Here is a 27,724-nt window from a genome sequence, read left to right as displayed (position 1 = left end):
AAATCAAATAAAAAAAATTTCAGTATACAAATGAAAAGATATATATGAAGTAGTAAATTTGTTATGTAGTCTACTTTTTAAAAATGTTTATTAAATTCATAATAGTGGTAACAAAATTGTCCCATTCATTTACTTTCAAACTTGATTTTTAACATTGCATTTTTATGTTGACACTCATTCCTTTATTTCTTTGTAATTTTTTTTCCATTTCCCTCCCCCCGTGTGGTCCTACTATTTCTTGTTTCTTCTTGACCACCACCACCATATGTAACTGTCTTGAAACCCTCCATAATCCCTAGTCATCCATGATTCATAGAATCTCAGCACTTTAGGGTTGGAAGGGAACTTAATGGCCACCTAATCCAAACCATTCTTGGGGAAAAAACTTCTGTGGTCAGTCAACAAAGTATTTATAAAGAAGCTGTGCACATGGTAGGTTCAGGGGATTCAGCACAGCCTGATAAACAAGTGGTTATCTAGCTCATACATAATGACTTTTTAATTTGAGGACTCTGACATCAAATCACAATCTGTCCCTTCTACCAGAGATATTCTGGCATAGGTTTTAACTGACTAGATGATAGTTAAAAATTATAAGCACTTATATTTCAGAAATTGGCAAAATGCTCCAAATAATATTTTGACTTATTGTTTCATTAATTATCCAAGACTTAAAAAATGATGAAAAAAGTTAATAATACAATTTAAACTTTAAAGTGCTTCCCCTTGCCACCCACCCAAGCTTTATTAAAACTTTTTACCATTACATCTTTTCTTTGCTCCTTGTTTTTTTCTTTGCTTTTGGGAGACAAGAACATATCTGCATAATCCCTTTTCTACATGATAACTCTTCAGAAACTTGAAGGCAGCTATCATTCCCCCGTCTTCTCTTTTGTAGGTTTAAACACCTTCAATCAATCCCCACTTAGATCTACCAGTGTTTAATCGTCTTATTACATTTCACTGTTTACAAAAAAGTTGAGTCTTGATGAGTTATGGGAACTAATATTATCACTATGGATTGGGTAATAAGATAATATTACATGTAGTCATCCCTGAGTGACATTTGGAAATATGCAAATAATGAAGCATGGTGAAGCAATGAGTCCAATGTGATCTCTGATATAAACAATACACAATTGTTTATCTGGTTCCACCTCATCCCTGTTTTGGGGGAGGGGGAAGAAAGGTGGGGATTTTCTTCTTTCAGCCCCTTCCAACATAATAAATTGTTTATCCCTATGAGATAATTCATACATTAGGCAATCTGTTGTCCATGAAGGCTTTTTTTTTTCAGTGTTCCCTAACACTCAAGTCATATTAGGTTCTCAAAAGCTAAGCCAGCAGAGTAACAGTTTTGGCAATTTCTATCAAGTTACTAAGGACTTGACACACTGAGTGTATGAGGACTAACCTAGAAAAGATTAGAGATGATCAGTGCCAGAGGCTGGTTATTAGATGTTGATTTCTTTTTTTTTTTTCCTGTAGCAACTCATGAAGATGTTCAAGGTATTGGAGGTGGGTTGAAGGAGAGAGTAGAGGTTGCTATGTGGGTCAGCAGAGGGATTCCCCCATTTGCCTAGTGAAATTGTGGAACCTTTGAGGTAAGTAGGGTGGTTCTATGATACTGGACTTTCAGAGAGAGAGAGAGAGAAGATAAAGACAGAGATCAAACTTCTTTCATATATATCATGGTATAAAAGCTTAAGTCAAGGAAAAGTACATCCTTCCAAATGTCCAGTGGCTTCTTGAGACCTAACTAGCAGAAAGCCCTCCCTTGCCTGCTCTTTAGAGGAGGAAGAAGGGGAAGGCTTAGGGAAGAACACACTCTATGGTAAACATTCAAGTCCATTTCTGGGAATTCCCAGTGATCATGGTGTGATGCACTGGTGGTTGACTGCTTCACACCTCAGCCTTGCCGTTTCCTGAGTGGGCCTTTGGAGAGGCTTTGGACATTCTTTCCCAGCCTTGTTGGATCCTTGTCAGTGGCCGACTGAAACATGGCATGACCAGGATGAACTTCAGGACCAACACTGTGCAGGGGATGATGAGACTTAGCACATAGATTGGAGGAAGATACCATCTGAGCAAAGAAGGGCTGAGAAATCTCTTGCCACCAAACACAAGGGTGTGGGCCGTACACAGGATCAGTGTCAGGTAGCCTAGTTTGGACTGTCAGAGAGAGAAACACAGTGAGAGGTGTGGAATACCATTTCCATGAGTAATAAGAAGGCTATTTGTTACCCAACAAGTATTTCTGAATGTGGCTTTATGTTGGGCATGGTTTCAGATTTGGGAGGCATATCTGGGAGTCCTTACCTGGATAAATCGAAATTCTCTCCAGTTGACCATGTTGCTGACAGATGGCAAGGAAGTGATTCCCAAAAGGACAAATAAAAAAAATCCCAGTATGCCCAAGGCTACGTAAGAATCACCGAGCCAGGCAGTGGTTGTGTTAAAAGGATCAGTCTTATTGGTTTTTATCTAAGAAAAAAACAAAAAAGTTTAAAAATAACAGACTGTAGGAGTTATCTCTGCTTTTGATGACAGAGTTTTGAAGGGCTTTTTCTCTTAAGGTCATTATAAAACTTCCTTAAGTCATTTAAAATATTATAGGTATATAGAGAAAGCATAATGAATGGAAAGTCTCCATAGCTACCATAGCTAATATGAAAATGGTTTGCTTGTTTGAATGTTTTTATTGGAAGAAGAGAAAATCACAACACCAAGCTTTGATTTCCCTTTACAAAGTCTTGTTCACATCACCAGACTTGGTCTTGTTGCTATTCAGCAAGACAACTCTAACTTTATCAACCCCCCTCAGCCTCTTCTCTTACCCTCAGCCACAACCTCCTATGAGATGATCGGGCCATCCTGGATTTCAGTTACCTGTCTGCCTTCCTTCTGGCCACAGAAGAGGTATTCCTGTTTGTCCCTAAATCAGACCCCCTCTACCTGTGCCTTTGTTCTGAACCGCCTAATCTCTTCCAGAGGATTACTCTAGTGGACAGTGTTGACCTGGGAAACCAGAAGCTCTGAGCTTTAATAATGGTATGCTCGGACCCTTACTGCTCTGTGGCCCCAGACAAATCACTTAATCTCAGTCAACCTCAGTTTTCTCAGCTCTGAAGTGGGGCTAATAAGAACACCCCCCCCCACCCCACCCCCATTGAGGGAGGATAAAATGAGATAATGTGGAAAGCTCTTTGCAGGCCATAAAGCACTATATAAATTACAGCCATTATGTTCCATCAATTTTACAACCCCCTTCCCTGTTTCTTGAGAGCAGATTTCATTTTATTTTTATTAATATTCCCAACATTTCACACAGTTATTGGCACAAAGTATACATTTAATAAAAGGCTTTTTTATCCATTCATTCATTCATTTATTCATGAATACCACTGACTTTTCCCCATCTTCCTAAATGTACGTTGTTAAAAGGCCCTTTTATTTAGCTACTTACTCTTCCTCTCTCCTTTCCTTAGCATTAACCATTTTTTGGGGAAAAAAAGATGTTTATGCCAAATAGTTCTATTTGTTCATTACTTGCTCTCCTCTCATCCCCTAATAACCAGACTCATGTACCCGCCATTCTGCTGAAATTGCTCTTTCATTTCACTAATGGCCTCCTAATTGCTAAATCTAATGGCTTTTAAAAATGTTTCAGTCACCCTGTCTCACCTCTCTGCAGCTTTTGACCTTGTTGACTATCCCCTTTGACTGAGTTTTCTTTTCCTCTTTGGACTTCAGAGAAAATCCATTGTCCCATTCCCCAAACTCACTAACTTCCTTTTGTCCTTTTGTTTCTTCTCATCCCTTTCTTCACTCTTTCCAAGGTTAATCTTGGTTACTTTCCTAGCTGCCACTTCCATCTCTATAAAGATGATTCCCAAATCTTCATTTTCAGTTCTGACTTCCTTGAAGCTCCTTATTGGCACTGCCAACTGTCTGAAGGATTTCTCCACTGGGATGGGATGTTCTATTGGCATATCCTCTCACTTCTCACACTCACTATCCCACTTCCTGAGTCCTTATTTATCAGCTGTTGAGACTAGGCCTCCACAACCTCCTGCCCCTAAACCAAAGACTATTACCTATCCTCAATGAACTTCAATTTTCTTATCTGTAAAATGGGGATAAACTATTATAATGCCTTTTAGAGCTGTTGAGATAATGTGGGGGTGGCTAGGTGACACACTGGATAGAGCACCGGCCCTGGAGTCAGGAGTACCTGAGTTCAAATGTGGCCTCAGACACTTAATAATTACCTAGCCATGTGGCCTTGGGCAAGTCACTTAACCCCACTGCCTAGCAAAAAAAAAACCTAAAAAAAAAGATAATGTGAGGAAGCAGAAATATGAGGAGAATGCATTGAACTGGTGATCCTGTAACTCTTCTGCATGAGAAAAAACTTCAGTGACTCCCCTTTTGTTCTTTGAGTAAAGGCTAGGCTCTTCAGCCTGGTATGCATGGCCTGCCACAATCTGGCACAATTTTATCTTTCCACTCTTATCTCATAATGTGGTTTCAAAGTGTTTTTCCCTAAATTCACTCATTTGATCCTCTGAAATAGATGGTGCAAGTATTATTAATTTGATTTCAAAGAAAAGGAAAACAAGATACAGAGTTATCAATTTGCTCAACCTCACATGCTGAATAAGTGGCCTAGGAAGGACAGAATTCAGGTTTTCTGCCTTAAAAATCCCACTCTTAAGGACATCAGGTTTTCTGAGTCTGGTCACCATTTGTGAATGCAGAGACTTAGAAAAGGGGTTACTAGAAGTGTAACATAACACATTTTTTAAACAATTATGCAAATGAAGTGTGGCTTTACCTGATTAATCACTTTGCTGTTAAGCTTCCATCTCACATAATAACGGATGGGTATCACAAGCGTATAGATGACATGGAGGAAGGCAAAGGCCAAGGCCACAAGTCCGAGTTGTTTTCTGCAAAGCATCCAGTGGTCGAGCCATTTTGGGAAATGGCTATATTTGGTACCTCGGTATAACTGCAAAATAGCAGCCATGATCCCAGGAAGATAAACCAGAGCAAGAAGACTGAGAGCCATCCCTGGGAAGATACGATTTGGAATAGAAATGGCCAAAGCAAAGGTCTGGTCTTTCTTTTCATAAACATAGGGATAGATAACATCTCTTATCACAGAGTAGACAAAATAGAAAACACATAAGCCAGCAGAGAGGTATAGTGGGAATTTCCACATTGGAAAGAGCTGCAAAGGGTAGTTTTCAATCTCTTTGGCTGCCATGAGAGATCCTTGATCCGTCGCAATAAGACCAAGGGTACGGCCAATGTCCATCACCCTCTGCTTGGATTCCTTGTCATCTCCACAGACAAATACCTGGATAAAATAATATTTCAGAATGTTATCGGCTTGCTGTCCAAGAGTAGATAATAAGAGCCTACATAAAAATGATGCCCTTTAGAAGTTAAAGTCCTCGGTAATTTGCCAAGAAACTACTTGAATAATAATATATATATCGTCAATCCCTTTGATATATTTTGGGACAGTAATCTAAGGTAAAATACTTTTCATAATGTGTGGGGTAAACGTGTGTGTATATATTTGATAAAAAGAAGGAAAGGGAAGTTACTGTAGATGGTGGTTCCACTTAACTGAAAAGCCAAGTCAAGGTGTAGGCAGGCAGAAAAGGGATTGTTTGTACCAATGAGACTGTCCTTCATGTCAGATGAGGAAAAGTATATAATCTGCTCTCTATCACCAGAATGAAATGTTCAATAAGAACAGATGTATTTTTTTATGCTCCAAAGAACCTCCTTGGCAAACCAGATTCATCCGTTTTCCGGGTTTCTTTCCTGGGGGCCTTTAGAATTTTGCTTATCCTTTGTATCTCTTGATTTCTAACCTATCCTATTTAAAGATGTATCATCTTAGTCAATTTTCACTAGATATAATAACTTTTCGGATTGCTTCTAAAGTACATTAAAACTTGAAGCAATTAATCATTCTGCAGAGCCGAGTGTTTTGGATAGCTGGAGGTTTATTCCTTTAAAGCACCCAAATGTTTGATTTTTAATCATTTTGGAAACTTTTCTAAAATATTCTTATATTTTTCCTTATCTTAAGTGGCAAATAGTTTAACCTTTTCTTGACTGCAAAGCAAGTCTTCTTGAGAGGAAGGATTACCCTTAAAAAACCCAACTCTATTAAAAATTTTTCCATGTAATTGGAAAAAAATAAAATAATATTATAACAACAACAAATTTCCAGCTTCTAGATTAGAGCTAATCATTCTTAGCTATTGAGTCAGACAAAAAACAGGGAATGAGTTGGATTTGTCCTGGGGCTCATAATTTGCTGACTCTTAATAGAATACTGATTTGTACAGTCTATATTTAATAAATGCTTGTTGGAATCAGCTGAATTGTTCTATATTGTGATACCTCTGGAACTGTTGGAGTGAATAGTGCTATTGACCTGAAATTTGTCTCTAGACTGCTATGTTGACAGGCAGCAAACTACAGTAGAGATGGGCTGGATTTGGAAGGAAGAAAATTAATATATCCTAAGAGTCTACCATGTGCTGAACAAGAATTGTCTCATTGGATCCTCACAAGAACATTAGAAGGTGGATACTATTTATTATAACCCCCTTTATAAATGAAGAAACTGAGACAGAGAGAGAGGTTAAATGAGTGACTCAGGAGTATAATCTAGGAAGGGTCTGAGGCTGGATTTAAACTCAGGTCTTTTTGACTATAGGTCAATCCTATAGATTATAGGTCTGTTTACTGCCTTCTTGGAGTCAGAAGACCTATCTTTATTCATACCATTTCTACTATTTATTGTCCTCTCCAGGTCTCAGCTTCCTTATCTGAAAAATGAAGGGATTTGATTAAATGCTGTGCCAAATCCCTTCTAGCTCTAAATCTATGATCCCATGAGGCCATCAGATTTACATAACCTTTCTGCTGTTTGCCTCTCACTTGAATAGTTCAAATCCAGCCTGAGATGATTCCTAACTTTGTGATCCTGGGCAAGTCACTAAATCACTGTATGCCTGTTTCCTCATCTGTAAAAATGGGGATAATAATCCACCTACCTCCCAGGGTAGTTATAAGGATCAAATGAGATACTATTTGTAATATGCATTGCAAAACTTAAAGACCTAGATATTATTATCACCATCATCATCATTATTATTATCTCTAAATTTTCTCCTTTTTGCTATTTTTAATCTGCTGTGGGAAATGAAACCCCTTAGGCAAGCTTCTTATAAAAGAATGTGATGTTAAAATATAAAGGAGTACCACATGAGATATTAAAGGAGTTCTTCTAAAAACAGAATGCAAGAGCTACAATGCATGAATTCTGTGGTCTCTATTTTGTCCATTTAGAAGCTATTTTTCAAAAATTTCTTCTGGGATCCCAGCTCCACACCATGTATGTATATACCATATTTTATTGATATGAGTTTAAATTGTGGTTATTTTTTAAAAAATAAACTATGCCATTTTATATTTGATAGCAGATTTATCATGTAATCTTACCTGCCTGCTTGCGTCTAGGGTGCCCGATTGGAGAGCCCAGGCTGAAACTGTGTTAAACGCTTTCACAATTTTGGCTCCCGGCACCAGTTGAGAAAGATACTCTGCATTGGACTCAGGATATTGATTAAGTTTAAGGTTATTGCTGACGTCCACCAATATTTTTCCTTGGAGTTCCTCAGCTAGCTCTGTCAGAAAAGTATAATGTTCTCTGTGAATTGCTATGATTATAAGATCAGACCTGTGGGCAGCTTCTGCATAGCTCATGACTTCAATTCCTTTGGGGTGCAGACCAGACAGCTCTGGGTTTCGGCTTCCAAAGACCACAGAGTAGCCACATTGGAACATCTTATTGCCTAGTGATCTTCCAAAATCACCCGTTCCAAACACAGTCACCGTCTCTGGCTTGAAGGAAGATTTCATCTTCATGGGAAGAGAAGTCTCATTACAAGAGGTTTTCTCCATAACTGCAATATAAAAGCACAAATGACAATAAAGTGCGAATTTTTTGATGGTTACAAATCTATAAAAAAAAAAAATCACTGAAAAATATTCCAGACATTTACATGTACATACAAACATATACACTATTATCAACTGACATTTGAAGATATTCAAATGCCTGTACTAAGGCTAGTGATATAAAGAAAAGTGGAAGACTGTTCCCTACTCTTAAAGAGTTTATAATCTAATCTAAATATTGTATTTTTCTAGGCACAGGTGAAAAAAGTTTTATGTGTGACTTTGATTTGTAATTCTTTCACTTTTTTGAGAAGTTTCCAAATAAAATATAACTCTAGGGTTTCAATGTAATAAAATTGAGCTGAGATGTACACCGTTAAAATTTATTTTCATTCAAGCTCAAAGAAATACTAAGCAAACAAAAGAAGTAAAAAAGAGTAAGAATATTAAAAAATGTTCATTCATTATAAAGCAATATAGTCAGTTTTTCCCTAGGGGCATTATTTTCTCTCAATGAAAGCTTTTGAGTTCTGAGTTTCAGTGGGATATTTAATTTGTCCTTTTGTGGAGAAAGAGAAATTTTCACAAGACCACAGATCAAAAATTGGAAGAGATCTCAGATACTACCCAGTTCTACCTTTTAATTTACAGATGAGGAAACTGAGCCCAGGGAGGTTAAAAAACTTGCTCAGGTTTATATTAGTTCTGAGCCCCAAAGATACAATTTGTCTCAGGTCCTCCTGCCCCAGAGCAAATGATCTTTCCATTGTGTCAAATCAAATCTAGAGTCGCACAAGAAGAGTAAATGAGCTTTATAAAATGTGTGTATAGAGGGCGGCTAGGTGGCGCAGTGGATAAAGCCTGGAGTCAGGAGTACCTGGGTTCAAATCTGGTCTCAGACACTTAAATTACCTAGCAGTGTGGCCTTGGGCAAGCTGCTTAACCCCATTTGCCTTGCTAAAAAACTAAAAAAAAAAACCCCCCAAAATAAAATGTGCATATACATGTTGTGTTTAGATATGTTATGTATGTGAATTTATATTCATATATATACATTTATACCTTGCATACATAAAATACACAGTTCTCATCACTTTTGATCACAGTTGAGATTATTCAGAGGGTCAATTTTTTACAAATAAGAAACTTGATCTTAAAATAAATCTATAAACCAAAATGGGCTCATAAATAATATCATCATCATCATCAACCATCATTATGAGTTTTCCATACAGTATTCTTAGACATTAGATGAAAATATTGTGTAGAAAAAAAAATTCAGATAGTGAAGGCAAATGTGGTAAAAACTATTTTTTAAGAGATGTTGAACTTTCTTGGTTCAGGATGACAGGATTATGGGCTGGCTTTTCAAGGCACTTATGAACTTGAGGTAGGACTTGTAACTAATATAGGCTCCTGACAACCAGGATCAGGGCAAGACATTTCTCTGGGACCACTTCCTTTTCACCATCCGTCAAACACGTAATTCCAAATTTAGTCCCCAGCCATACTTGTTTCTGTCTATGAGTCTTTGAAACTTCTCTTAAACAAATGCAACTAGATTTGTTGAAAGAGGGATTTTCTGTCCTATGTTTTATTTAAGGAGTATTATCAAATAGATCTGAAGAAATGGCAATCCACTCCAGAATTTTTGCCAAGAAAACTTCAAAATGGGATCATGAAGAGTCAAGACACAACTGAAATGATCGAACGATTTAAATAGTGTCCTCCGTGACCTTAGGTAACTCACTTAAGTCAGTTTGTTCATCTATTAAATGGGTATAACACTGTAGTTCTACTATGTTGTGAATCTCAAATTAACAAAGTTAGGCACAGTACCCTGAAAACTTTAAATAACTACTTAACACAATAGTGATGATAAATAATTCTCCCTACCTTTCTTCTCTAAGGTCTTTTTTTATAGTATGGGGACTTGTCATTTGTTAGTACCTGAAAAAACTTTACTATAATTCTAAGTACAGGAATGTCTTGCTAGATACCGATTGGCTGATAAACTTTTTTTTGCACAATTCATTCATTCATTCATTCATTCATTATTCACTAAAATTTAAGAAAAACCCTTCTTTAATTTTTTTTTTAGTGGCAATGGCCTAGCCCTGGATTTTCATTTATAAACCATTTTCCACAGACAAATCCACATGATAAAGCTATTTATTTGGTCAATAATCTTGGTTAACAAAGTGTTGACTGAATTCATATGGCTATCGCCCATGAGTCTTTTAATTCCATTCCGAGATCTTTGCTGTTTCATAGGCATCCTCTGGAGGCAATCAAGCAACTATTATCAGCTTTCACTATTGTTCAATGAGTCAATGAATGCTTGTAGCAAAAGTTTCTATAGATTTGCTGTGAATTTATCATGTTCTAAGAGAGTATCTAACAGTCCTCTTCTTCATTGTTTTATAGTTCCAAAAGTATATATTAAAATTGGTATTACATAGGTGCTAATTGCTTTAAACATGTTCTTCCCATTAAATTTTGATTTTATAATGATATTAAGTTTCTTAAAATTCTCAGTCATAACTTTCTCTTTGATAACGTTGACCTTGACGTGTCTTGCCTGGAAGGAACCAGGATCTTGGCATCACTTTGATCCAGTGCTTTGGATCTCCAATTTGAAGATTTTTCAGAGCATCCCTTAAGAATATTAAACTTTTCAAATCCCAGATAACACTATGAGATCTTTTAGTGAAGATTCTATGAGTGATTTAATGGTTCATATAGCTTCATATCATCCATGTGAACCAAGTGATTAATAAGCTATTTTGACTCAACTCCTTTGAAGTTAAAGCAGAACTATAATTTGCTTATCCTTCATCTGCCTCTCTGTCTCTGTCTGTCACACACACACACACACACACACATACACACACACTTTATTATCAGTTCTTGATCATGTGTGAGCCATGAGTTCAGAACGGAGTTAAAGGCTTTGCGATAATCAGTATGGGTAATGCAAATATTACAATGCTTCAGGCAGCTTGTCCAATAAAATTGAAATCATTAAGTGATTTGTTTACACCCATGGATTATTTTCAGTAAATCATTTTTGTCCCATTACTACCATCACTGTTTTCTTGCATGTTTTTAGATTTATGTGTATGTTGTGTGTGTGTGTGACAGAGAGAGAGATGAAGACTGTGAATGTTTTATATAAAACACATAAACATGTAATGGCCCAGAATTGGAGGGATCACTAGGGAAGCTACTTGGTGCAGTGACCTTGGAGTCAGGAGGATAGGAGTTCTAATCCAGCCTCTGACACTTGACTCTTACTAGCTGTGTGACCTTAGGCAAGTCACGTAACCTTGATTCCCCACATCCAGGGCCATCTCCAGTTGTCTTGAGTCATATCTGGTGACTGGAGGAGAAAGTGAGACTGGTGAGTTAGCATAGCACCCCTCACGCAAATCCAATTCATGTGCCTTTCATGGTGTCACCTCCTGATGTCATAGTCTTCATTGGAATGGATAGGGATCTCCTATCCACTTGTGTCTGAATGGAAGCAGGAAAAGTGCTCTACTAGCAATTCTACCACTGTGAAATCCTGGCACCAATAATTATGGATGTTGCCTGGCCCTGCTGCTTTATAGTTTTACAAGGAAGCTAGAATTTTAGTCTTCTCTTTTGGTATAATCTGTTATATAATTTGTTGTATTTAAAATGTGCAAGTTCTCTATTTCTTTTTTCATTAATCTTGTGTTTTCATTGTATCAGCCTTCCTACAACCATAACAAATTTTCCACATTCTCCTTCTTTGGGAGTTTTCAAATTTCTTTGACTCAAGCCTCAGCAGCAAAGAATGTTCTAGAATGTGGTCCAGGGACTCAGTTGTTTCTTGGCTCCACCCAGCTTCTGATTCCATGGGGAGATTGCCACATCCCTGCTGTTGAGGGTCTGCCTTCTGCTATTCTTCTGGGCTTTTTAGGTGTCATCTACTAAGGGTTCCCTTTATTCCTGGCTGAGATTGTCTCAGGGAAATGCTATTCCTCCTTTTTTGGAGGGAAGATACCTTTGGCTAGTTAACAGATTTTCAGCTTTGACTAAATAATCCCATAGTCCAAGAGCCTCTGAAGTAGTTGGAGGACTTTCTGACTCCTCTTCCCCTGCCTCACATCCTAACTACTTAGGGCAAGTGAATTCCTACATACTATCTTTCTTCTCTTCTACCTATCAGGTACAATACCTCCTGCCAACTTTTTCTGAGGTGGGGCATATACATACCTCCTCATTTGCCCTTTCAGCTTCTACTGTTTGTCCAAGGAACCTGCACATAACTAGGAAAATTGTCTTGAAGCTTCCATAGTCCTCTTGTGAGTCCTTGTCCCCATTCATAGGAACTCTTATGTAATACTCCAGGTAGGATTTAGAGTTTCTAGGGATTTTTAAAAATAATGTAATTTTATTCAACCCTCATTTTGTAGGGGGAAAAAAAAGCTCAGATAACAAAATCATTATGTTTAAGTTGTATAAGAGGAAAGAAATATTAGGACTACTGCTTGTGACAGACAGACCAATAATCAGTGCCGTAGATGTGGTAGCTGCTGCCATCTTGTTCACTTTCTATTTTCTATGCCAAGGTCAATGGTCCTTTGACGAAAAAAGGTTTCAACAAAATGAGTTGTCATCCAAGATAAGTAAAGAGATTATAGGAAAGCAATAACTAGCAATTATAAAGCACTTTTCTCATCTGATCCTGGAAAATAGGTGAAAAGATCATACCCATTTTACAATTGAGGAAACTGAGGCAAGTCAACTGTCCAAAGTCATAACTAAGGCTAGTTTTGAACTCAAGTCTTCAGTGCTCCCACTTGGTTGCCTTGATTTATTCAAGTCAAACTCAGATGATTTCCTCAGATACTGAAAGAACTAAGCAGATGTGACTCATTTTTGAAAGAAGTGAAAATCTGGGTAAGGGCACATAGGCCTGATTTTCAAAAATAAATAAAATTGAAAGGAAGATTCTCTTAAGTCTGCAAACTAAAGATCAATGATCTTGTTTTTTGACTCCTGATCAAATGAAATCCAGGGTCAAATCAAATCAAAACAAATGCAACCTCTAGAATACATTATTAAAGGATGATTAGTGAACATCCAGAAAAGGATGCAGTGACTACAGCATACTAATTTAATTTCTTCCAAACCTTGTTTTGTCAAGAGTAAACCCTCTTCCCCTTCTGACAGGGTTATTAAGTTGGGAGATATGGCAGATGCTATAGACACAGTTTACCTAGATATGAGCAAATCATCTGACAGTCTTTTATGATTCCCGTGTAAAAGATGGAAAGACATGGGCTAGTGCAATTGAGTGCATTTGGAATTAGATGAATTGCTGTACTCAAAGTGGCCTCTAGTGGAGTATAACAAGGACTGGCACTTGGCCATATTATACTTTAAAAATCAGTTTTGTATGGCACATTAGAAATTATAAATAATTCTTATCAAACTCTATAGTTGGCAAACTCATCAACTATAAAAGTGACAAAAAGCTAGGGTACTGGCAGACTGAGCCATGAATAACCCAAAAAGATAGACAACCTAGAATTTTGGGTTGAATTTCATAAGATAAAATCTAGTAATGATAAAGTCTTATACTTGGGCTTCAAAAATTCAAATATAAAATGGGCAAGTAATGGTTCAGCAATGGTTCATCTCAAGAATTTCCGGGGCGGGGGGGTAATGTGTTATTGGACTCAATGATTCAGTGTCATATGGCAGCTAAAAATTTAAAAAGGCAAAGAAATCTTAGACTTCCTTTCTTCCCTCCTTCTCTCCCTTCCTCCCTCCCTCCCTCCCTCCCTCCTTCCCTTCTTTCTTTTCTTCCTCCCTCCCTTCCTTCTAGTTCACCAGTATGGTGAATAGATCATGCCATAGGGGTACCCAGTTGAAGGAACTGGGGTTTCTCCAGGAGGTGGCAGTTTCCCTTTCCTGGAATAACTTCAAGCAAAAACTGGATAAACCTTTGTTGGGTGTGTTGTAGTGGAAATTCTTACTCAAGTATGATTTCAACTTGATAGTCTTAAGTGCCTACAACTCTTGAGACTCTGTGGGACCAAGAGAAGTTAAATGACCTGTCTCAGGCATAAGTAATAAATGAAGAGGGAGGATTCAAACCCAGATCTTCTGCCTCCAGAGCCTGTTTTATTCACTCAACTATACACTGTGCTTGTCTCTTCATATTTCCTAAGGTGATATCACCTCCTTCTCTGCTTTAGAGTTCAGCCCTCAACTATGTAACACTACTTGATTATATTATCTGAGATTATTCCCCAAAACAAAAATATATAAATTCCATGATTTAATTAGCAAGAATACAGAAAACATTCAAACTCTAAAATGGGACAGAGTCTCATTTCATTCTGATATTTGTAAAAAGGGATTCTTTGTTTTATTTCTTCTGGGGCAGCTAGTTGGAAGAGTAGAGCACTGGGCCTGGAGTCAGGAAGACCTGAGTTTGAGTTTGGCTTTGTACAATTATTAGCTGGGTGACTCTGGGTCAGTCACTTAACTCTGTTTGCCTCAGTTTCCTCATCTGTAAAATGAGCTGGAGAAGGAAATGGCAAATTGCTTCAGTATCTCTGCCAAAAAAATGCCAAATGGGCAAATGACTGAACAACAAAAATTCCTTTTGCATCTAGATTATAAAGCCCTTCATGCTTTCCCAGCCCATTGCAATGTGTAATGTAATGCCATCAATCAAATGTTTCCTTTCATCTTAAGGAAAGAGGGCAGATGAAAAGTTCTGCACTGATGTCAGTCAGTCCTCTTAAAATTCCAGTCACTTGCCTTTAGACAACATGTTTAAATGACAGTGGGAAAAGCAGGGAAAAAAGAAACTCATTGTTTTTTAAACTTGAACATATGGATCTCTGCAATTCATTAAGGACCTACTCCTGTATTCAGTGAATTACTTGTTCGCCTAGGAAATGCAAAATTTGGAAAGTTCAAGCACAAGACCCTACCTGATAGGCACAAATGAATGAGTTAAGAGACCTGACTTCAGACAACCCCAGTGATAAGTTTGCAACATAAAATTAAATCATCCTAATTAATAGATATGCTAATAATCCCTTTGTTATGGGCCAGATTCACTTTTATCCCTAAATTAATAAACAAATTATGTGACTACTCTGTATTAAACTGAAGGATAGGAACACAGAAAGAGAGAAAAGACAGTCTCTGCCCTCAAGCAGCTTATATTCTGATGAGGGAAGACAACATGCAAACAAATATATACAGATCAAACTATACATAGTATAAATAGGAAAAAAATTAAGAAAGGGAAAACTATTTAAAAGAGGTTGGGGGGTAGCTAGGTGACATGGCCCTGGAGTCAGGAATATCAGAGTTCAAATCCGGCCTCAGACACTTAATAATTACCTAACTGTGTTTGCCTTGCAAAAAATCTAAAAAAACAAACAAACAAAAAAGAGGTTTTGAAAAACCTTCTGTAGAAGATGAAAATTTAGTAGGGATTGATTTTAAAAAGAAAGCCAGGGAAATCACCTCTGCCATGTGCACAATTAAAAAGTATTGAGACTGCATTATAATCCTTATATCTTTTTCTTCAAAAACCTTAATGGGACAACTTCAGATTAGTGAAGTTAATGCATAATTTTCTAATTATTTCTGAGGTCAGATGTGGCATGATGCCTCACTTTAAGAAAATTCAATGTACAAAAAAATTTCTGACATATATATATAGACTAAATTAGACTGACTATATTATAAAAAACAGTTTACTTTAGAGGGAGAAAGTCTTACAGCAGGGTTTCTTAAATAAAGCTTCCTTAATGCATTTGGGTACTGTTTACAGATCATTTATTCCTTTTGAAGATCAAGCTGAAATGAGGTTAAAACATTTCTGAAATGATAATGTAAACCAATGGGAGAAAATAATTCTGATTTTTGAGTTTCTTAGGAACACATGTACTTTATAGCAGGAATTATACAGGTGCACAGGGAGATGGGGAAGTTAGGGCAAAAAGAGATTAAAATCTCGCTCAAGGTCATATACCACATTCTCTTTCCCAGATTTGTGTTACTCAGGATTCATGCTGCCTCTCATTCCATTTAGTTTAAATAATTTAGAACAAGTCAGTAACAAAATATAATATGATACTTTGCTGGTCTTCAATCTCTTGCCTTTTTTAAAAAAAAATAAAGAACTACTAAGGCAGTCTAATTCAGTGGGAATTTATTGTTAAGATTATTTTAAAAAAGCAAGAAAGGAAAAAACATAAGGACATAAGATAATTTACTAAAGTCATATGGACAAAGTTAGACTTTTGTTTCAAATTCCAGAAAGTCATGGGGGTAAAGATTTACAAGTGCCTTGCTGGTAATTTAGCTGCCTATGATACTCACTGAGCAGCTAGGTGATGCTGGTCAGGCCTGGACTCAGGAAGATTCATCTTCAGATTCCAATCTGACCTCAGACTCTTATTAGCTGTGTGACTCTTGGCAAGGCACTTAACCCTGCTTGCCTCTGTTTCCTCATCTGTATGAGTAGGGAAGAAAATGGCAAACCACTCCAGGATCTTTGCCAAGAAAATCCCAAATGGGGTCATGAAGAGTTGAACAAAACTGAAAAATGACTGAACAACAAAAATGATACTCAATGCAATTAGATTTTTCCATTAATACTATTCATTCCCCTTCTCTATGAGGATGTAAGTGAAGATCATAGTAACATAGACTTATTACAGGTTGTATTACTCACACTTTAGCTGATTCATGATTTATTTGTGGAGTATCCCTTGAAATATAATATCAAATATAATATTTCTAGTTTCCCTTAAGATCTTGTGAATGTATGTTGCCACAGTTATTTAGATTTCAGCTGCATTTGCTAAGATAAATTAAAATTGTCTTGTGATTCACTGATCAAACTTTTATCATATAATTTCATTTATTTACAGTCTAGGCTGGTTAGTTCAGTCAACTAGAACATAATATTAATGAGGCGGATGGCCATGGATTCTGTCTCTGTATGCCTCACTTATCTTTGTATTGAGGAGGAAAAATCCATTAATCATAGATCACATTCCTGATCCCAACCAAACATCTTACAAACATCGGTGACATTGTTGACGAAATGGATAAGGTGAACATAGGCAAAATTTGCTTTCAGTCCATCACTAAATAGGTTAAAAGAGCATGCTTTCCTGATGGTAACTCATTTTTATCATCTGAGGATATGGACAGTACCTTCATTGGGAAGTGGTAAAATCCTTAATTGCTTCATTACTGTTTATTGTACATTTCCTGGTTGTTTTTCTCCCCAGAAACTATTAGTGAGAGATATTAAGTAAGGGTTATAGGATTTGAATAAGACTTTCTAATCCAATCCTTTAATTTTGAGGATGAGGAAACTGGAGCTCAAATTTACTGAAGATCACATGGTTAACAAGTAGCAAAGTTAGGAAACAACCCAAGGTCTTGGGACTTTAAATCCAGGATTTTTCCCATTAAGCCATGGTACCTTCATTTGGCATCATTTTATTTAAGAATTTCAGTTTGGATGCAGTTTTTCAGTTAACATTCAAGAATAGTCTGAACTGTAAAACAATCATTGAAAATGGAATTAATTGATAGACATAGAGATTGACGTTGGTTCTCCATTCTCTGTTGAGGAAAACTAGGCATCCCTCCATGAAATAAGTCTGTGCCCTTAACTTCAGCCTTAGGGAGATGGCTGTTATGTCCAGAGCACTATACCCATTGTACTTGTCTCTTCATATCTCCTAAGGTAATATCACCTTTGGTAAAATTTGGTAAGTATGTTTAGTAAACTTGGCTCCACATCCATAATTGGAAGGCAGGTAGTGTGGGGTAGAAGCTTATAAGGGCATTCCCTCAGGTTTCTTTAGGTCATGCATAATAGTCTTGCTGTATTCTCTTTGGCAGGTACAGTCTGAATGTATGGAAGGTATGAGCTATAGGGTGCTTTGGTTGGCATCTGGGCAGTTCTCTAGCCATTGGTAAGAATCAACAGAGCCAAAAAACCTCTAGGAAGGTAGTTTGAGTCTCAAGACATGGTTTGGGGCCATAACCCCTTCGGGATCAATCAGCTACTCAATTAATAAGCAATTTTTGTTAGATGTGAAAATAGTTTTTGTCTGTTTGGGATTTTTCCAAGGCAATGGGGTTAAGTGACCTGCCCAAGATCACACAGCTAGGTGATAATTAAGTGTCTGAGGCCAGATTTGAACTCAGGTCCTCCTGACTTCAGAGCCGGTGCTCTAGCCACTGCACTACTTAGCTGCCTCTAGATATGAAAATATAAAAATAAGAGAGACCTTGCTACTCATGAAGTTTACATCCTACAACTGGGTTTTAAGTAAGTAGGTGCTTAAAATTTTTGCCTTTATTACTAAACTCTTTGCCAGCCTGTAAACTAATGCTTTCTCCTCTCCCTCCCCATCCCTGGGCTTTGCTATTCTCTTCTGACCCCTAGTGAAAGAGAATAAGGAAAGAAAAAGAGAATAAGGAAATGTTTTATATATAAATATAAATATATATGTGTGTGTGTGTCTATGTATATATAAATATATATATGTATTATTATTATTATTATTATCCCTATTTTCCAGTTGAGAAAACTGTAGCAGAGATAGTGACATTTGAGGTCACATTTTAGATCTTTCTATTTCTCCATCTGGGGCTTCATCTACTATGCCATGGGAAATGAGGCCTTTATAAGACAAGAGATATCTCAAGGAGAACCAGTGTAACTGCCTATGTGAGGGTCCCTTCACTAAGTTTAATCAGTTATCCTATATAATCATCTTCTTTGGATAGGAAAGGAGAATAAAATGAGCAGTAACAGGGTTCAGACCTTCAGACCTTTGACAACTTTTCATATCACATTATGTCAGTGATTTAAAACCCAAGCAGTTATTACTGCCATCAAGAAGTTTTTTTTTTTACTTTCATTTATCGCAAATCACAGGCCTGCTAACAAATAAGACTGATTACTTTCCACTTGTTCGCATGGTAGTATTGCCTACAGACAACCATATTATATAGCACAAAGCCAGTGTTGCTTTCTTCCTTTCACCTGGATTGTAGAAACATCCCAGAATCCAATTGCCAAGTTGTGCAGTTCTGTGGAATACACTGCCCTGGTCAAGTCACACATCCAGGTTATTCAGGAATTGCCAGGAGTCACCACTTACTACATCTATTCTGGTCATCATCTTTCAAAACACTTTTAAAGAATTAACAATTTCTCTGGAATGTTTTTCAGGCTGGTGCAGATTGGACTTGCTATCCTTGTGATCTTTTGAGTCTTGAGACTCAAACTACCTTCCTAGAGGTTTTTTGGCTCTGTTGATTCTTACCAATGGCTAGAGAACTGCCCAGGTGACAAAATGTTCCACTTGGACAAGAGCTTTATTCTCATTTTTCAATAATTGTTTATGTTGTCATACTGAACCTCAACTTCTAGTGCCATCCAAAACCACCTGGTTACCAGAAGTTAAACTAGATGTTCTTCAGAAAGGAATGGGGCTTCAATATCCTTTCTTCTAGCATGGGCTGGGGACAATTTTCATCTGTCAGTGAGTATCCTTTGATTCAGGAACAATCATTACCAGATCATATCTCAACTCATAAATTGTAGTCTTATAGAAATTAAAAGGAATAAGTATCAAAAAGTCTTAATCTTGGGCCCAAATATGGTGGCAGGCTCATGTTCTGTACAAGTCAGAAAAGTTCTGTGATCTTGGATGTATTCCAAGGAGCAGGGCTTCCAGGAAGAGGAAGATAACAGTCCTTCTGTCCTCTGCCCTCTTCAGACCTTCTCTACAGTACTTTGTTAAGTCCTGGATCCCAGTTTAAGAAAGACATTAATAGACTGGAGTGTCCAGAAGAGGCCACTCAGCCTCCTTGCTTTTTAAATTGAAATTCATTCCTTCTGAGCCAAAATTGTACTTGGAATAATACAAATAACATATTAAAAACCATTCCAAATAGCCAGGAGTCCATGTTGTATGAGGATTGGTTGAAAGAACTGCACATGTGTACCCTGGACAAGACTTAGTAGGAAGAGACATAGCATGTCATTGGGAAGAGGGACTAGTTTTGTTCTATTTGGCTTCATGGAGAAGAACCAGAAGTAAGGCATGGGAGGGAATTGGAAGGAAGTCAAATTTAGGCTTGATTTCAAGAAGACCTCCCTAACAACCTGAGCTGTCCAGAAGTTCCCGCACTTTGGAGGTTTTTTAGATCTCCCAGATGACTACCTATCAGTTACATCATAGTAGGGATTCCTATGGGTTGGATTAGATGACTGATGAAGGTTCCCTGCCTACTCTGAAATTCTGTAAAAAATGCAAATGCATAAATAGAAGACAAGGTAGATATGGCATAGCATCACTTCAGGTGAAAAGACCTGAATGTATGCTTGTGGGGAACACAGATGGTTTTTTTTTTATCTTTACAGAGGTACTAGCACATAAATGAGTCTTTAATAAATGTCTATGGAATTTCAGTTGACTGAATATTTAATACTGTGACAACCGTGTGACAGACCTGTCCAAAAAGCTGACATCCAAATTTAGAAGTCATAAATAGATGCAATGATTCCTAAAACACTGGTAACAGTCCTACTCTACTCTTCACTGAAATGTATAAAGCATACTATCAGGGATGGCTTCTGAGCAGCAACATGCAGACCACATATATTTGCTTATATTTATATTCTTGATATATCAATTCATGTCTGTATGTAGGCTGAAATGTCTATAAAATCAGACATGCACATATGTGATAGTTCTATTTTCTCATCATCTTATTCTAAAGTATTAAGTATTCCTTGTTTTTATAATTGAAATTCATTTCCTTCCAAACCAAAATTATACTTAGAATAACACAAGTAACCTATTAAAAACTATTCCAAATAGCCAAGTTGATTTAAAACTCAGGAGATTATTCAGGAAGTTCATGTTTAATTAACAAAAGGCCCTCCCTGGAGCTCTAGAGAACAAAATCAAACAAGTGATTTCAAGATGGTCAAGGACAGTATATTTGCTTTTTATTTCATCTTCTTCTATTGTCTTTGCAGAAGTCTCATCCCCTTCTCCTATGTCTAGAATGCATTTTTCCTCAGCCTCACAGAATTTCCAACTCTTTTCTTTTTATCGTAACAAAGTTTTGTTTTTGTTTTTGTTTTTTTTTTAACTAAAATAGAATAGTAAAAAATAGTTTTTACAGATGATTCCCCTCAGAAAACTGTGTCACACTTTCCCACAAATAGCCAAGGCCCTCAGAGTGCGTAGGGATAATCTTAGACTATTCTAAGAGTGAGGTCAATAAGGAGGGAACACGGCCAAAGCTTCTTGCTTCTCCAGTCCTGGGTGGCCTCAAAGGCCTTTCTCTCTTCAGTGTCCTCTTTGCAAACCAAACCTTTATTGCAAGGAATAGTTTTCTGAAGTCTTCTTTTCTTGTAGAGGTCACACTTCTTGAAGCTTCTTCTAGTGTCAAGTGATTATACTACTGAATCAGTGTAATTCCACTTCAAGCTCTTTCGTACTGTTTTTCTGATTGTTGGAAAGGGCCTCTTCTTGGGACCTATGAGTGGTGATAGGAAGGATGAGATACTAATCCCCTCCTTCCTCACTTGACTGATTTCTTCTCACAGACCAGGTTCTTCTATTACTATGGTTCCTACCAGACCTGTTTTAGGAATAACTGAAATTATTTCATCATGTCATCCAGTGAATGGTATGGACCTTTTTATTTTAGAAGGAAAAAAGAAGTTGCACTTTTTTCAGGGGATCATTGAGTGTGACTATCTTGTTCATAGGAATAGATTCATCTCTGATTTATACACACTAAATACATGGGGGGAACAAATCTCTCCATTTACTAATAATAGATTAGAAACTGAAATTCTCTAGTAGCTTCTTCTCCTGACCATTTTTTTTTTTGCAAGGCAAAACAAGCCCCACAGGTAGGTAATTAGTAAGTATCTGAGGCTGGATTTGAACTCAGGGACTCCTGACTCCAGGGCCAGTGCTCTATCCACTGCACCACCTAGCTGCCCCTATCTCCTGACCATTTCTGAATCATATTATGATGAAAAAATATGGGAGTAGATAAATCAAAGAGGATTGGGGTTTTTGTTTGTTTTTTTGAACAAAGATTCTAGTTTTGTTTTTCAACAGTCATCTTGAGGATACCAGCTTTTTTGGGGTGGGAAGGAACTTTTAGCTAAAAGCACATGTTCAGGAAATGAAAACATTAAATTATGGGAGAGTCAGTTATCTGATGAGGGCAGTTGGTTTGTTTTTGTTGTTGTTGCTGGTTTTTTCTTAATTCCCTCTTGTCTCCGATGGAACTCATTTTGTTTTAATCCATTCACCCAACTCAATGAGAATTTCCTGCAGTTGATTCCCATCAATTTATATTCTCTCTATTTAGAAGAGTTCCATTTAAAGAAGCAGCTAGATGATGTCATTTGTTTGGATATCTTCTTTAACTTTGACTGGAGTCCCTTTCACTAGGGTGAGGGTGAAATCTTCAGAGTACTAGAGACAAAATATTCCACTTTAACAAGAGCTTTAATCTCATTTTTTCTTTTTTTTTTAGGTTTTTTGCAAGGCAAATGGGGTTAAGTGGCTTGCCCAAGGCCACACAGCTAAGTAATTATTAAGTGTCTGAGACCGGATTTGAATCCAGGTACTCCTGACTCCAGGGCCAGTGCTTTATGCACTGCGCCACCTAGCCACCCCTTTAATCTCATTTTTCAATAGTTGTTTATGTTGTCATACCTTCTTGTGCCATCCAAAATCACCTGGTTACCAGAAGTTAAACTAGATGTTCTTCAGAAAGGAATGGAGCTGCAGCCATATCCTTTCTTCTAATAAAGGAAAAAAAAATCCTTTTTGTGGCTTTTAGCTTCATTTTAGATGAATTTGAATTTCACTCCACTTGCCCATTTAAAAAAAAAAGGTAGTTTTCTCTCATCAGTCCTTGTAGGCTATAGCTCTGGGCCCCTTGTTAACTGGGCCTTTTCCTTCAAAAAGTACTCAGAGAGAAACCCCTTTTCCCTGATTTCCCCTCCAAAACCGACTCCTGGAAGAATCTCACCCTGCTTTTTCAATTCCTTTACTTAACAAGCTAATCTTAGGAAACCTCATACAGATGCAGAGACAAAAGGAACAGTGACACAGAAAGTGACATAGAAAGTAGAAAGTTGAGAATAAAAATGACCTTTTTTCCTTGCTTTAATTCTCACTTAATTTACTCTCTTTAACAGACAGCAAGAATCCTTTTGACACACTTCTGTCTGAAAAGGCTAAGAATGGGGTGTCTAGTCCCTTTTGGGCAGTCTTACACAACTCTACACCTTTTTAAGAGTTCCTTTCATACACACACAATTTATATGTAACCCCAAAAGCTTGAAGGCAAGGATTGCAGCTTTAGAGAGTTTCTCACAGAGTATTGGCCCAGATTTCCCTATTCAAAACTCTAGTTCTGTAAGAAATTCAGAATATATTGCTGGTGCTCTTGGGGCTCATAAGCAATTGGTTTTGTAAACTGAATCCATAATACCCTGAATTTCCCAAATGCCCTTTTACTGTGTACCTAGGTTTTCTTTTCTCATCCCCATGTAGCTTACTTCAGAGGATCTTTTAGATGTATCTTCCTGATTGGTTCCCTGTGAGAGTGGAAAGTTGAAAAAAATCCGCAGCACAATCACTAAAAACAGACATATCCTTACCCAGATAAAATTACTGGTAAAAAGGAGAGTTAGATCTCCAGAGTACTAACAAAAAAATTCTCTTTGTGGAGGAATTCTCCACATGGGCCCATTTGAGAGGAACTCCTTGTTAAGAATCTAGACTAATGAAAAGGCTCTGATCCCTTTGGGGTTAGCCAAAACTATGATGATTAAAAAATTGAGAGACTTAGTTTCTGGGTAATTTAATCATTTTCTTAATAAAGCCAGCAGATTACTAATAAAAAACAAGATGGTCATTTGGCACCGTCTAGTTTCTACATGTAGCATTTCTTGATTGTTATTATTAGCACAGGTTTCTTTTTGAAATTACTTTGTATTTCTTTGTGCATGTTATATTTACTTAATTGTATAGATTCTACCCCCCCACCCCCGAAAAAGAGAAAAAGAATGTAACCTACTAAAGGGCAGGAATGGTTTCTTTTTCATTTTTATCATATAAACCCTTTGTATAGATGGCACACTATAGAAACTTAATAGATAACTGAATTAAATCAGATCCAAGCTATAGAAAATGTCTGTGAATTCACAGGTTCTTCATCCAGACACATTCTCAGCCTCTGAGATAGGATGAAATAGTACAATGGTTATTGTTTAGCAAGTGACCTCACCCTGAACAGCATAATCCAGGGCAAAGAAGCAAAATGGTTCTCAAGGAAGACTCCAGTAAGACAAAGCTGACTGGACACATTATGATGAAGATATTATAGTGAAACTTGGGCACCTTCTTCTGAGCTGCTTCTTCATGACCTTCCTCTTAGACTTGTATTCATTTACTATATACATCCATACAAATATGAAACACTTGTTGATTGGTTAGGGGAGAAGACCACAGGTTAATAAAGAGGGAGAGAAATAGCAAGGTAGTGGCAGCACACTGAATGAAATGATACTTCATTCTCCCAAAGATAATACAAAAGGAAATGAACAGCAACAGATTAAGATCGAAATGAAATGAGCAGACTTTGATAACGTGAATGACAGACAACCTGCCTCTTGTTCTTAGAGGGGTTTATGGATTTATTTACTCAGCAGTTTGGGTTTGTTTTGTTTTTTAAGGATATGCTGACACCAGTCCAGTATAATTTAAGGATTGACCTTTGGGAGACTGACCAAGGAGTGGAGTTAAGGACCTTTAACCCTGAGAAACTTAAAACAATGACATTGCCTTCTAGCTATTTTCAGTAAAGCACAAGGTAGAGGTCATAGAAGGGAAAGAGCAGTTCTAGAATTGGAGAAACTGAGTTTTCAAATGCCATCCAGATTGTTCCACGGCTTACCCAAGGCCTAACTCTGTGATCTTGGGGAAGGCCACAGTCTCCCTGGGCTTCCCTTTAATCATCTGTAAAATGAGGGGATTGAGCCAGATGGCCTCTGGGGTACCTTCCAGCTCTAGGTCTATAATATTATGAGCCTATAAACAAAGCCCTCATAAATTCCTGCCTCAACTCCAACTCACCAACCTCCCCAGTTTTCCCAAAACAAGTCAACAGAAAACTTTTATTGATCACTTTTACAGTACACGGAAATCTTCCTTTGAATCTACTGACTAAAGGATGTACCTCAGTTCTTTGAGGGCAGAGACTGATTCTTTTTTTTTAATCTTTCTATCTCCAGAAATTTCATTGGTATGCAAGTGAGGAAACTCCTTTCAAAACCATTTGGCACTTAATCTGCAATTTGTAATAGTCTTAAGAAATTTGCCTGGGGAACTTGAGAACATGAATGCCCCAACCAAGATTGTAGACAGATATAAGTCAAAGGGGAAAAAAAGAACATGATTTTTCCTGACCCTGAGGCTGGATAGCTCTCTCCATCAAAAAAAAGGCCAAGCTGCCTCTCTTATGTGACTTGGACCACACTGGGTTTCAGTGATTATTGAGCTGAATAGGGTGTCTAATTCATTTGAAGAGTTCAAACCTAGAAGTTCAGGGTCAGGCATTGAACACATGTAACTGGGAGGGAATAGTTAGTGACTGCCTTCCAAGATTGCTTACTGTTACCCTTAGGGAAACTAAGTTGGCAACCTGGAGAGGTGTTATGCTCCATTACCTTGATGAGCCTGCTATTTGTTAAGCAACCTAAAAGGCAGGAAGCCAAAGCCCTTCATCCTGTTTTCTATGGTGGGCATGCTTGCTGGGCAGGGTCAACTTCCTTCTTAGGGACAGGCTTCCCACACTAAATCACTGCTTTCAGGAAAACTTGGGAGCTTGCAAAAGGCCATATCTCAAAAAAGTTACAGCTTCAAATAAATGTGCCATTTCATAAAATTACAACGACTGTAACAGGAAAAAAATGTTCTTTCATGTGAGTGACATTTATATCACTGCCATTTAGAGGGGTTTGGAAACCCTCACATATCAAGGCTGGGGAATGGTTTTGAAAGCTAGAAGTATTCTGTGAATGATCAATGTGATACACCTTTAAGATACTCTTGGGGGAAATAGTTCCCCTTCCTCCTTCAGCTGTATATATGTAATATATAAATTCCCCTATAAAATGGGAACTATTATTATGAAAATGTAATTACTCATCCATGGAAGTGTATTAAGTAGATATATATATATGTATCTATATGTATAATATATACATATTTATACACGGTATATTTTCCCCTGCAAATGGACATGAGTCAGATGCTTTTCTCAGAAGACAGCTCCCAATTTGTAGCCCAAAGAAAACTATTTCTAATGTCAATGTCATTTCTGACCCAGGATTAATAGAAAAATAAAACTACTTTTACTTATCTCACTTAAAATCTTCCTTATTTCTCTGGGTATAGCCAGTCAGGTATGGGAGCAAATCAATTTAAATTGAGATCAAAGATAAACTCTCCACTGGCTTCCCAAGATCTTAGTCAAAACGTTCTGTGCTTGGTGGAGGTTACAGCTAAGGCCATACCCTGGATTCTAAGAAAGCCGTTCCCTAAATCTCAGTCTCCTTATGGAGATTCATCATTCCCTCCTGGAAATGATCACAGGATCCGAGAATTAGATACGAAAAGAAAATAAATTTATCAGCCATCAAGTGCAACTCCCCGCTTCCCCAGTATTTTATAGATGAGTGAACTTAGAAGTTATCCAAGTTCGTCCACTCCGGTTCTCCAACTCCGAAATGCTGTTCTTTGCTCATGGTCCAAGTCAGGCTTGAGATATATTGCCCCTAGCTGAGAATGTGCCGCCGAGCCACCTTCCCAGCCCAGTCCACCTCCACCGAGGGACCAGGGAGCCGGTGCACGCTGTGAGAACCCACATAGCCTCCAGGAGGGATGCACAGATTGCCTGGGCGGCAGCTTTGCAGACCCTTTTCACCAAGTGCATGGCGACAGGAATTTGGGGGGCTCAGGAGAAATAGGAAGTGAGTAGAGGGGGCGGCTAGGTAGCGCAGTGGATAAAGCACCGGCCTTGGAGTCAGGAGTACCTGGGTTCAAATCCGATCTCAGACACTTAATAATGACCTAGCTGTGTGGCCTTGGGCAAGCCACTTAACCCCATTTGCCTTGCAAAAAAAACTAAAAAAAAAAAAGAAAGTGAGTAGGGGGAGGCAGGAGTAGGGAGGCGGCTCCGCCAGACTGGGCTGCAGGGTCCTTACCTGCCTGCCGGGAGGCCCGCGGCCGACTGGGTTACTTTGTTACTTTGTCGCTTTGTTACTTTGTTGCAGCAGCTGCCGCCTCTGCCGCCTCTGCCGCCTCTGCCGCCACTGCTGCCACTGCGGCCACTGCTGCCGCGGCCGCCCTGGGACGAGGGAGGGTCAGGAGCCTCTCGGTCCTCCTCCGGCTTCTTATGGAGAGGAGGGAGGGCCCGGCCCTTTCGCAATGGCCCCAGGGGGGAGAAGTGATGAAGAAAGAATTTCCGGGAAGGCTTTCTGCGGGAAATCCCAGGTAGCTGAACTTGTCCGAGCTCCGAGCAGGCTGCGCAGGCCGCTGGGCTTGGAGGCTGCCCTTGGCATTATTTGCGAGGC

At 38.1% G+C, this 27,724-nt stretch overlaps 1 protein-coding gene across 1 annotated transcript; it reads right to left on the bottom strand.

Moving 5' to 3' along the window:
- Positions 1-4: 4 nt before the first annotated feature.
- Positions 5-27,487, bottom strand: STEAP4 (STEAP4 metalloreductase). Its single transcript, XM_074192870.1, has 5 exons — positions 27,356-27,487; positions 7,537-8,000; positions 4,838-5,365; positions 2,320-2,484; positions 5-2,172 (listed from the first exon to the last, which is right to left on the bottom strand). The coding sequence occupies exons 2-5, from the start codon at positions 7,996-7,998 to the stop codon at positions 1,903-1,905; spliced, it is 1,425 nt and encodes a 474-aa protein (XP_074048971.1). The 5' UTR covers positions 7,999-8,000; positions 27,356-27,487; the 3' UTR covers positions 5-1,902.
- Between the last annotated feature and the right edge of the window lie 237 nt (positions 27,488-27,724).

The sequence above is a fragment of the Macrotis lagotis genome, chromosome 7, assembly GCF_037893015.1.
Source record: "Macrotis lagotis isolate mMagLag1 chromosome 7, bilby.v1.9.chrom.fasta, whole genome shotgun sequence".
Lineage (NCBI taxonomy): Eukaryota > Metazoa > Chordata > Mammalia > Peramelemorphia > Peramelidae > Macrotis > Macrotis lagotis.
Note: the sequence above shows the minus strand (reverse complement) of the source record. Positions and strands in the feature narration are given on the sequence as shown.

Excerpts from the sequence above, each read along its gene's own strand:
- STEAP4 (XM_074192870.1), bottom strand. The coding sequence starts at position 7,998 with ATGGAGAAAACCTCTTGTAATGAGACTTCTCTTCCCATGAAGATGAAA. Across the intron at positions 5,366-7,536 it reads CCCTAGACGCAAGCAGGCAG|GTATTTGTCTGTGGAGATGA; the intron begins GTAAGATTACAT and ends TATTTTATCCAG. Across the intron at positions 2,485-4,837 it reads ACAGCAAAGTGATTAATCAG|ATAAAAACCAATAAGACTGA; the intron begins GTAAAGCCACAC and ends TTTTTTTCTTAG.